This window comes from Oncorhynchus kisutch, linkage group LG1, assembly GCF_002021735.2.
Source record: "Oncorhynchus kisutch isolate 150728-3 linkage group LG1, Okis_V2, whole genome shotgun sequence".
NCBI classification, from domain to species: Eukaryota; Metazoa; Chordata; class Actinopteri; order Salmoniformes; family Salmonidae; genus Oncorhynchus; species Oncorhynchus kisutch.
In genome coordinates this window covers 51400945-51413731 of record NC_034174.2, presented here as the reverse complement: position 1 = coordinate 51413731, position 12787 = coordinate 51400945, and the positions used below count along the sequence as shown (strand labels likewise).

General features: G+C 43.9%; 1 protein-coding gene across 1 annotated transcript in view; it reads left to right on the top strand.

Annotated features, from left to right (window-relative positions):
• LOC109867580 (copine-9-like) overlaps positions 1-12787 on the top strand; it is a 224315-nt gene that overhangs the window by 23111 nt on the left and 188417 nt on the right. Inside the window, exon 2 of the mRNA XM_031826680.1 lies at positions 1904-1944. Coding sequence (XP_031682540.1) covers positions 1904-1944 — 41 coding nt within the window. The remainder of the gene's footprint in view (positions 1-1903; positions 1945-12787) is intronic.

Here is a 12787-nt window from a genome sequence, read left to right as displayed (position 1 = left end):
GTAACACATCTGGACAAGAGGAACACATACAGTATGTGAGAATACTGTTCATTGACTACAGTTCAGCATTCAACACTATTGTTCCCTCCAAGCTCGACAACAAGCTCAGAGCCCTGGGTCTGGACACCAACCCTCTGCAACTGGATCCTGGACTTCCTGTTGGGGAAACCACAAAAGCTTGAGGATTGGCAACAACACCTCCACACTGACTCTTAACACAGGGAACCCCAGGGGTGTGTCCTCAGCCCTCTGCTGTACTCCCTGTTCACGACTGCGTGGCTTTGCACGACACCAACTCCATCATCAGGTTTGCTGACAACACCACAGTTCTAGGCCAACAACGACAAATCAGCCTATAAGGAGGAGGTAAGTGAACTGGCATTGTGGTGCCAGGGCAACAAGCTCTCCCTCAATGTCAGCAAAACAAAGAGTTGATTGTTCTCTTCAGGAAGCAGAGGAGGGAAAATGCCCCGATCCACATAAACAGGACTGCAGTAGAGAAAGTCAGCAGTTTTAAGTTGCGGCTGAAGAATTTCAGTATGTACCCTGGGTCCTCTCCACATACTACCACTGCACCATTGAGAGCGTCCCGACCGGTTGCATCGCAGCCTGGTACGGAAATTGCTCCGTCCATGACCACAAGGCCCACAAGCGGGCGGTGAAGACGACCCAGTACATCACTGGGACCGTGCTCCCACCCATCTAGGACATCAACTTGAAATGATTCTTGAGATAGGCCCACAGCATCATCAAGGACCACACACACCACAGCCATGAGCTGTTTACTCCCTAACCGTAGGGCCTACGATATTGGAGGATGAGGTCTGATACCAACAGGCTCAGAGACAGTTTCTATCTACAAGCCATCAGTCTGCTGAACACTTGAACTGGACAGACCACTTGCGCTGATTCTCTGCACCTTAGCACACATGCACTCACTCATGCACACAGGCACTGCTACCAGACTCTTCTTATGATTACTACATACTGCACAATTTAAACACTTGCCCTGCCCCCCAAACATGTTTAAATATTGGACTCTAAATTGTGCCTTCCTGTATTATACTAAAATATGGTGGTTCGAGCCCTGAATGCCGATTGTCTGAAAGCTATGGTATACCACGGGCATGACAAAAACATTCATTTTTACTGAATTACGTTTGTAACTAGTTTATAATAGCAATAAGGCATCTCGGGGGTTTGTGGTATATGGCCAATATACCACGGCTAAGGGCTGTAACCAGGCACTTTGCGTTGCGTCGTGCATAAGAACTGCCCTCAGCCGTGGTATATTGGCCATATACCACACCCCCTCGGGCCTTATTGTTTAATTATATTCTATTGAGCTATTTACTTTTGTATTCTTTTATTATACATTTTCGTTGCATTATCGAGAAGGAACCTGCAAGTAAGCATTTCATTCAATGGTGTATACAATGCGTATCCCATACATCTGACTATACGAAAGAAAAGCAGAGCAAATCCCCCAATACATGTTCCTTCATTCGCCAGCAGCTACCAGCTACACCTCACCAGCCTGAGACATGCATACACATAGCTCCCTCTGAGTCTAAAGCCCCGGGAGGATCCCACCCCTAGAGAGGTGTTATATCCCCCCTTACCTTCCCTGTCATCCTGGTCTTCAGTTTAAAATGGCAGCACTCTCTATACAGGCAGTTACAGGTCTCACACAGGAGTGGGAGATTCAATTGTGGTTATTTAATTTAACAAACAACTTCATTTAAGGAAGGTCTATGTCTGCTATTAATTGTGATATCCATGTACTGTATGATGATAAGCAAGAGAGCACCAACACATCTGGGACTCAGGCTAGCATGACGCTCAGTTTGTTATCTTGTTTTGTGTCATTTCTAACTTCCCACCGTCTCTTTAATTCAAACAGGAACCTGCTGAATATGGACACTTTCTCCAAATCAGACCCTGGTATGTGTTGCATGTTTTACAAGGGTTGCAAAGCCTTTCTTCTAAACACTTACAAATTATTATGAAAAGCTTATAACCAGGGTTGGGGTCAATTCCATTTAAATGAAAGATGTTAAGTCAAAATGTATATCAAATTCCAATTCCAAATTTTCCTAATTGAAAAGCATTAAAGATCTTTTGAATTTCAGTATACTTCCTGAATTGACTGGTATTAAAATGGAATTGTCCCCAACCCTGCTTATAACAATGCCATTTCATCTTCTGCATAGCATGTATACCAAATATATGACATTCTACTGTTCAAATTCGCAAAGTAGAACAATTGAATGGATTCCATCGTACTCCAATTACCAAGATGCGGGCATGTACAGAAATAGGGCTTCACCTGTGCAGATCACATGCCCCTTTGCCCTTCCAATCTCCAAAATACATATACAGTACCAGTCAAAAGTTTGAACACACCTACTCATTCAAGGGTTTTTCTTTATTTTTTACTTTTTTCTACATTGTAGAATAATAGTGAAGACATCAAAACTATGAAATAACACATATGGAATCATGTAGTAACCAAATAAGATGACCAGTTCTTATAGCCTTTAGCCGTACCCTTATCCTACTCCTCTGTTCCTCTGGTGATGTAGAGTTTAGTCCAGGCTCTGCCGCGCCTAGCTCCACTCCCATTCCCCAGGCTCTCACATTTGTTGACTTCTGTACACATAAAAGCTGTGGTTTCATGCATGTTAACATTAGAAGCCTCCTCCCTAAGTTTGTTTTATTCACTGCTTTAGCACACTCTGCCAACCCAGATGTCCAAGCTGTGTCTCAATCCTGGTTTAGGAAGGCTACCAAAAATCCAGAAATTTCCATCCCTAACTATAACATTTTCCGCCAAGATAGAACTGCCAAATGGGATGGAGTTGCAATCTACTGCAGAGTTCTGTCATACTATCTAGGTCTGTGCCCAAACAATTCGAGCTTCTACTTCTAAAAATCCACATTTCCAGAAACAAGTCTCTCACCGTTTCCTGCTTGTTATAAACCCCCTTCAGCCCTCAGCTGTGCCCTGGACACCATATGTGAATTGATTGCCCCCCATATATCTTCAGATAGATGGGGGGCCACCTAAAGTGACCACCTAAACTGGGATATACTTAACACCCCGGCCGTCCTACAATCTAAGCTAGATGCCCTCAATCTCACACAAATGATCAATGAACCTACCAGGTACACCCCACCAAACCTCCAAACGAGCTTCAATGCCATACAACTCTCGTTCCGTAGCCTCCAACTGCTCTTAAATGCAAGTAAAACTAAATGCATGCTCTTCAACCGATCGCTGCCCGCACCTGCCTGCCTGTCCATCATCACTACTCTGAACGGTTCTGACTTAGAATATGTGGACAACTACAAATACCTAGGTGTCTGGTTAGACTGTAAACTATTTTGCAACAAAGCATCCTTCACTCATGCTGCTAAACATACCCTCGGAAAACTGACTATCCTATCGATCCTTGACTTTGGCGATGTAATTTACAAAATAGCCTCCAATGCTCAACTCAACAAATTGAATGCAGTCTATCACAGTGCCATCTGTTTTGTCACCAAAGCCCCAAATACTACACACCACTGCGACCTGTATGCTCTCGTTGGCTGGCCCTCACTTCATATTCGTCGCCAAACCCACTGGCTCCTGGTAATCTATAAGTCTTTGCTAGGTAAAGCCACACCTTATCTCAGCTCACTGGTCACCATAGCAGCACCCACCCGTAGCACGCGCTCCTGCAGGTATATTTCAAGGAAAATAAAGACCTGGAAAATAAACCCTCCTCCTGCCCATGTCCCTTATTGTTGATGATGTGGTTGTTACTGACAAGGAACGTATGTCCTGATTCAGAGGACCATCCTACCCATACTAGATTAGGCGTCTGAATACTTTCCGAATTGCATTATTTTATGGCCGGTTATGACACCTACAGTGCCTTGCGAAAGTATTCGGCCCCCATGAACTTTGCGACCTTTTGCCACATTTCAGGCTTCAAACATAAAGATATAAAACTGTATTTTTTTGTGAAGAATCAACAACAAGTGGGACACAATCATGAAGTGGAACGACATTTATTGGATATTTCACACTTTTTTAACAAATCAAAAACTTTAAAATTGGGCGTGCAAAATTATTCAGCCCCTTTATTTTCAGTGCAGCAAACTCTCTCCAGAAGTTCAGTGAGGATCTCTGAATGATCCAATGTTGACCTAAATGACTAATGATGATAAATACAATCCACCTGTGTGTAATCAAGTCTCCGTATAAATGCACCTGCACTGTGATAGTCTCAGAGGTCCGTTAAAAGCGCAGAGAGCATCATGAAGAACAAGGAACACACCAGGCAGGTCCGAGATACTGTTGTGAAGAAGTTTAAAGGTGGATTTGGATAAAAAAAGATTTCCCAAGCTTTAAACATCCCAAGGAGCACTGTGCAAGCGATAATATTGAAATGGAAGGAGTATCAGACCACTGCAAATCTACCAAGACCTGGCCGTCCCTCTAAACTTTCAGCTCATACAAGGAGAAGACTGATCATAGATGCAGCCAAGAGGCCCATGATCACTCTGGATGAACTGCAGAGATCTACAGCTGAGGTGGGAGACTCTGTCCATAGGACAACAATCAGTCGTATATTGCACAAATCTGGCCTTTATGGAAGAGTGGCAAGAAGAAAGCCATTTCTTAAAGATATCCATAAAAAGTGTTGTTTAAAGTTTGCCACAAGCCACCTGGGAGACACACCAAACATGTGGAAGAAGGTGCTCTAGTCAGATGAAACCAAAATTGAACTTTTTGGCAACAATGCAAAATGTTATGTTTGGCTTAAAAGCAACACAGCTCATCACCCTGAACACACCATCCCCACTGTCAAACATGGTGGTGGCAGCATCATGGTTTGGGCCTGCTTTTCTTCAGCAGGGACAGGGAAGATGGTTAAAATTGATGGGAAGATGTATGGAGCCAAATACAGGACCATTCTGGAAGAAAACCTGATGGAGTCTGCAAAAGACCTGAGACTGGGACGGAGATTTGTCTTCCAACAAGACAATGATCCAAAACATAAAGCAAAATCTACAATGGAATGGTTCAAAAATAAACATATCCAGGTGTTAGAATGGCCAAGTCAAAGTCCAGACCTGAATCCAATCGAGAATCTGTGGAAAGAACTGAAAACTGCTGTTCACAAATGCTCTCCATCCAACCTCACTGAGCTCGAGCTGTTTTGCAAGGAGGAATGGGAAAAAATGTCAGTCTCTCGATGTGCAAAACTGATAGAGACATACCCAAAGCGACTTACAGCTGTAATCGCAGCAAAAGGTGGCGCTACAAAGTATCAACTTAAGGGGGCTGAATAATTTTGCACGCCCAATTATTCAGTTTTTGATTTATTAAAAAAGTTTGAAATATCCAATAAATGTCGTTCCATTTCATGATTGTGTCCCACTTGTTGTTGATTCTTCACAAAAAAATGGCAAAAGGTCGCAAAGTTCAAGGGGGCCGAATACTTTCGCAAGGCACTGTACATAAGAGTGTCAAAAGCCACATTTATTCAAATGTGTTTTCCCTGGCAAGAAGTTTGCTTTGATTTTAAAGTTTGTTTCTTAAGCCCTTTGTTATTTTTGTAATGCGTCCTTTACATGTCTTTTTCCACTCATATTTTAAATAACTTGTAGAAAATATGGCACTGACAAGAAGCATTTTGACCATCATAAATATATAAGCCACATAGGCATATCACATACATGGCCTTATGTCAGTCAGCAGTCAAAAAGAGAGTTGTATTGTCCTGGTCCTTCAATCTTCTCCTGCATTCACCCCACTCATCAGAAATGGAGCATTGGGGTAGATGCATGTCTGACATCAATGTGTGCGCAATTACAATGATAACTGAATATGTTCAATCAAGAAAATGTTTCATAACATAAACATACTGTTGACAAGCCGGCTATGGTGTAATGGAATATTTTACCTTGTGTGGTATCTTTTGTGAGTTTTGAAACTCTTATGTTTGTGTCATAACCAGCCATAAATTTACCGTGGTAGATTTTGTAGGTTTTGAGACTCATGTAGGTGTCATAACCAGCCATACAATAACTCAATATATGTCACAACAGGTGTAAATATGTGTCATGACAGTGTTATGATCCTATTATGACAGGCTATGACAAGTTGTGTCAAGTAAGTGTTACCAAATTCACTGCTCAACTAAGGGACCTTACAGATAATATGTCCTACAGAAATGAGTTATTCATTCAAATATCATGTGAAAAAGTATAATTGTACACAGAGTCCATGCAACTCATGACTTGATAAGCACATTTTGAATTCTGAACTTATTTAGGCTTTGCCATAACAAAGGGGTTGAGTACTTATTGTCTCAAGACATATCAGCTATTCATTTGCAATTAATTTGGAAAAGAATCTGAAAACATAATTCTACTTTGACATTATGGGGTGATATGTGTAGGCCAGTGACACAAAATCACAATTTAATCCATTTAAAATTCAGGATGTGACACAACAAAATGTGGAAAAAGTCAAGGGGTGTAAATACTTTCTGAAGGCGCTGTATGCTTCAAAACCAAAAGTTGCATGTCTTGATTGTTGACCAATGACAGTCATCCGCATTGGCGCGCAAAGGCGGGCACGCATATCAAATCAAAGTTTATTTGTCACGTGCGCCGAATATAACTTACAGGCCCTAACCAACAGTGCAAATTTGAAGTAAAAAATAGCTATTAGGTGAACAATAGATAAGTAAAGAAATAAAAAACAACAGTAAAAAGGCAGTGAAAAAAACAGTGAGGAGGCTATTTACAGGCACCGGTTAGTCGGGCTAATTGAGGTAGCATGTACAAGAATGTATAGTTTAAGTGACTATGCATATATGACAGAGGGTAGCAGCAGTGTAAAAGAGTGGTTGGGGTTGAGTGGGGGGGGGGCACAATGCAAATAGTCCGGGTAGCCATTTCATTACCTGTTCAGGAGTCTTATGGCTTGGAGGTAAAAGCTGTTGAGAAGCCTTTTGGTCCTAGACTTGGTGATCCGGTAGCGCTTGCTATCCAGATAAGTGCCCAGACAGAACTTGTTTAATTTCCTCAAGTTTTGCCTGGGAAAAACAGCAAAGGCCAATGTATAACATCCGTATAAAATATAGTTTAGCAATCTACTACTGACTCATCTTTGCCAGAACAATAGGCTACCTGCCGATTTGATTGATCATTTTCATATTTCAGTATATGCTCCATGTTATTGAGGTCTATACTGAAAAAAATATAAACACAACATGCAACAATTTCAAAGATTTTACTGAGTTACAGTTCATATAAGGAAATGAGTCAATTGAAGTCAATTCATTAGGCTTACACATGACTGGGAATACAGATATGCATCCGTTGGTCACAGAACCAGTCAGTATCTGGTGGGACCACCATTTGCCTCATGCAGCGTAACACATCTCCTTCGCATAGAGTTGATCAGGCTGTTGATTGTGGCCTGTGGAATGTTGTTCTCTTCCTCTTCAATGGCTGTGCGAAGTTGCTGGATATTGGCTGCCTACCGGCTAATGTCTAAAGATAAGCAGCTGTAACATTGCACTGCCTTCAGTATTATGGGATGAAGATGTAACATTGTGAATTTATTACGATATTTTTGAGGAAGAACAGGGCTACTGTGCTGGCAGTGATGGCGTGGTGCAGACAGAATATGCTTTCCATCTGATCCTGCAACCTCTGCTACAAGTAGCGTATGATTTTGAAGTGACATGCGTATCTTGCGTTTTGAAAATGATTCACCTTTTATGGCTGTAATGACAGGCTACATTTGCACAGTAAATGTGTGCTCATGTTCACGTATGCATACATGCATGTGCGTGCACGGGGGTTGCAAGTTTTGTCCCACTCCTTTTTCTAGGGGTCATGGGTCAAAAAGTTAGCAAACCAGTGGGATACATGATAGTGGCAACAAATGGAGTTGGGTTGGATATAGTAATGGTAGGCTACAGTATTTCTTACAATCTTCTATTTTAACTGGAATTGTAAAACATTGTTAATATTGTAAGGGCAGCATTTGTCTAGCACCATACCACCCTGCATCCCACTGCTGGCTTGCTTCAGAAGCTAAGCAGGGTTGGTCCTGGTCGGTCCCTAGACCAGATGCTGCTGGAAGTGGTTTTGGAGGGCTAGTAGGAGGCACACTTTCCCCTGGTCTAAAATAATATCCCAATGCCCCAGGGCAGTGATTGGGGACGCTTCCTTATGTAGGGTGCTGTCTTTCGAGTGGGATGTTAAACGGATGTGCTGACTCTCTGTGAGTCAGCTAACCCGGGGCGGCAGGTAGCCTAGTGGTTAGAGCTTTGGGCCAGTAACCGAAAGGTTGCTAGATTGAATCCCCGAGCTGACAAGGTAAAAATCTGTCATTCTAAACAAGGCAGTTAACCTACTGTTCCTAGGCCGTCATTGTAAATAAGAATTTGTTCTTAACTGGCTCGCCTAGTTAAATAAATGTTAAATTAAAATACATTTAAAAAAGATCCCATGGCACATTGTAAGAGTTTTTAATTTGTTTTATTTAACCTTTATTTAACCAGGTAGGCCAGTTGAGAACAAGTTCTCATTTACAACTGCCAAGAAAAAGCAAAGCACTGTAATGGTTTTCTTCCGCTGAAGGAGAGGAGGACCAAAATGCAGCGTGGTTAGAGTTCAACATGTTTAATAAAGACCATACACGAGAACACTACAAAATACAAAACAACAAATGTGAAAACCCGAAACAGTCCTATCTGGTGCAATGACACAAAGACAGAAGACAGTCACCCACAAAATACCCAAAGAACATGGCTGCCTAAATATGGTTCCCAATCAGAGACAACGATAAACACCTGCCTCTAATTGAGAACCAATCTAGGCAACCATAGACTTCCATAAACACCTAGACTAGAAAACACCCCATAAACATACAAAACCCCTAGACCAGACAAAACACATAAATCCCCCATGTCACACCCTGACCTAACCAAAATAACAAAGCTAACTAAGGCCAGGGCGTGACAGTACCCCCCCCCCCCCCCCAAGGTGCGGACTCCCGGCCGTACACCTAAATCCATAGGGGAGGGTCTGGGTGGGCGTCTGTCCATGGTGGCGGCTCTGGCGCGGGACGTGGACCCCACTCCACCATAGTCTTTGTCTCCTTTAGTCTCTTCCTAGGAACGGCGACCCTCGCCACCGACCTAGGATTGGCAACCCTACTAAAGGGCCCCACTCCACTAAACAAACTCTTCCGGACTGAGGGGCAGCTCCGGACTGAGGGGCAGCTCCGGACTGAGGGGCAGCTCCGGACTGAGGGGCAGCTCCGGACTGAGGTGTAGCTCCGGACTGAGGGGTAGCCCAGGACTGAGGGGTAGCCCAGGACTGAGGGGTAGCCCAGGACTGAGGGGTAGCTCAGGCTGGTTGACAGCTCTGGCAGCTTCTGGCTGACTGACGGCTCTGGCAGCTTCTGGCTGACTGACGGCTCTGGCAGATCCTGGTTGAATGGCGGCTCTGGCAGATCTTGGCTGAATGGCGGATCCTGGCTGACTGGCGGATCCTGGCTGAATGGCGGCTCTGGCGGATTCTGGCTGAATGGCGGCTCTGGCGGATCCTGGCTGAATGGTGGCTCTGGCGGATCCTGGCTGACTGGCGGATCCTGGCTGACTGGCGGCTCTGGCGGCTCCTGGCTGACTGGTGGCTCTGGCGGTTCCTTGCAGACTGGCGGCTCTGGCGGATCCTGGCTGAATGGCGGCTCTGGCGGATCCTGGCTGACTGGCGGATCCTGGCTCTGGCGGCTCCTGGCTGACTGGTGGCTCTGGCGGTTCCTTGCAGACTGGCGGCTCTGGCGGATCCTGGCTGACTGGCGGCTCTGGCGGCTCCTGGCAGACTGGCGGCTCTGGCAGCTCCCGGCAGACTGGCGGCTCTGGCGGCTGTTTGCAGACTGGTGGCTCTGGCGGCTCCTTGCAGACTGGCGGCTCTGGCGGTTCCTTGCAGACTGGTGGCTCCTTGCAGACTAGCGGCTCTGGCGGCTCCTTGCCGACTGGCGGCTCTGGCTGCTCAGCATAGGCGGGAGACTCTGGCAGTTCTGGACAGGCGGGAGACTCTGGCAGCTCTGGACAGGCGGGAGACTAGCAGCTCTGGAGGAGATCTGCATGGAGGAATGGGCCAAAATACCAGCAACAGTGTGTGAAAACCTTGTGAAGACTTACAGAAAATGTTTGACCTCTGTCATTGCCAACAAAGGGTATATAACAAAGTATTGAGAAACTTTTGTTATTGATCAAATACTTATTTTCCACCATAATTTGCAAATAAATTCATTAAAAATCCTACAATGTGATTTTCTGGAGAAAAAAAATCTCATTTTGTCTGTCATAGTTGAAGTGTACCTATGATGAAAATTACAGGCCTCTCTCATTTTTTTAAGTGGGAGAACTTGCACAATTGGTGGCTGACTAAATACTTGTTTGCCCCACTGTACATATTCTTATTCATTCCTTTACACTTGTGTGTGTATAAGGTAGTTGTTGTGAACTTGTTAGATTATTTGTTAGATATTACTGCACTGTCGGAACTAGAAGCACAAGCATTTCACTACACTTGCATTAACATCTGCTAACCATGTGTATGTGACCAATAACTTTTGATTTCATTTGAAGTCTTCTGTTAATTATGTGACCTAATCATGTGGACTGATTGACTGATTGACAACTCCTCCACTCCAAATGACGTGAGCACGCACATGTGGTGTTAACATGTGCATGCTTAGCTCACACTCACAGACACACACGAACACACACATACATGACTGACGCATGTAGAGTAAATGTGTTAGTTAATGTCAGGTGCACAGGCTTCAGAGTACAGTATAGGCTCCAAGCTATTGAGGTCTCTTATCTATACTGAAAAAAATATAAACGCAACATGCAACACTCAAAGATTTGACTGAGTTACAGTTCATATAAGGAAATCGGTCAATTGAAATAAATTCATTAGGCTTACACATGCCTGGGAATACAGATATGCATCTGTTGGTCACAGAACCAGTCAGTATCTGGTGTGACCACCATTTGCCTCATGCAGCGCAACACATCTCCTTCGCATAGTGTTGATCAGGCTGTTGATTGTGGCCTGTGGAATGTTGTCGTCCTCTTCAATAGCTGTGTGAAGTTGCTGGATTTTTGCGGGAACTGGAACACGCTGTCGTACACCAGAATTCAATCCAGAATTTCCCAAAAATGCTCAATGGGTGACATATCTGGTGAGTATACAGGCTATGGAAGAACTGGGAGATTTTCAGCTTCCAGGAATTGTGTACAGATCCTCGTGACATGGGGCTGTATATTATCATGCTGAAACATGACGTGATGGTCGCAGATGAATGGCCTCAGGATCTCATCACGGTATTTCTGTGCATTCAAATCGCCATCAATAAAATGCAATTGTGTTCATTGTCCGTAGTTTATGCCTGCCCATACCATAACCCCACCGCCACCATGGGGCAGTCTCTTCACAACGCTGACAACAGCAAACCGCTCGCTCACACGACGCCATACACGCTGTCGGCCATCTGCCCAGTACAGTTGAAAATGTGATTCATCTGTGAAGAGCACACTTATCTCCAGCATGCCAGTGGCCATTGAAGGTGAGCATTTGCCCACTGAAATCAGTTACAAAGCCGAACTGCAGTCAGGTCAAGACCAATGTTCCCTCTAAGCTGCGTGCCTGCGTGGGCGCACAGCTCCCCGGGACTGCTATGCAGATGAAATATCAGCCTGCACAGAGAAGCACGATATTGAACCTCACTCAGTTTCTAGAGGTTTCCCCTTAGTTAACACTATCAATGTTTCCCTTTATTGTGGGAATTGTGATCAAGTCAACTCAATATTTAGTATGGCTTAATTTGCAAAACTAAACTAACTATGTGAGAGATTTTTGTTGTAGGCAGAACACATCATAGTAGGATTCTATTGCATTGGTACGCATGACTCCGTGCTCTACACAGACCTGTGCGGCATAACCAATCAGACCTGCAGTAGGCCTATATGCAAATTGACCATTGCCATACATGGATCTGTGCCATTCACTTTGAACTGGATTGTTTACAGCATGAGTAGTCGTGAGTAGATGCGCTTGTTTTTAGATCAAAGCGAGAGCTGCATGTAGCCACGTGTGCACATTTGTTCATATCCTTTGCTAGTTAGTGAGTTGTTAGCCCAGTTATAGATCATTTGTAGTCAGCAATGGGGGAGTGATTGCTTCCTGCAAGAGCACAAAATGTGTACATTTCTAGACATTTGACAGCGAGTCAGGTAAAGAGCATTTTTTTGTCTTAGTGTTGTATTTGGAGACAGTCTTGAATAAGCTGAATCTCTGTAATAATGGTATGGGAATAATAATGCATACTATTTTGTAAAGTGGTTACTTGCATCAAACAAAAACAACATTATCAGTCACCTCCTTGCCTGAAGGACAAGTGGATAAACATAATAATGTCAAGCCCTGCATGTTTTTTTTCAAAATTCTCAAGGAATGTAAGCATACATTGAACAACACACATTGGCTGCTACTGTAGGCTGAATGACAGAACAGCTGTTTCCATCTCTTGTTTTTGATGGTGGGCCACTCTCGTAGGCCTCCATTATGATCAAATAGCCACAATTTCCAACTTAAAAAAAGACCTTCCTTTATTATTCCCCGCAAACCCTACCACCGCTCCCTCAATTGGAGTAACTAATAAACAGTAACACTTAGGCTTCTACTTCCAGCT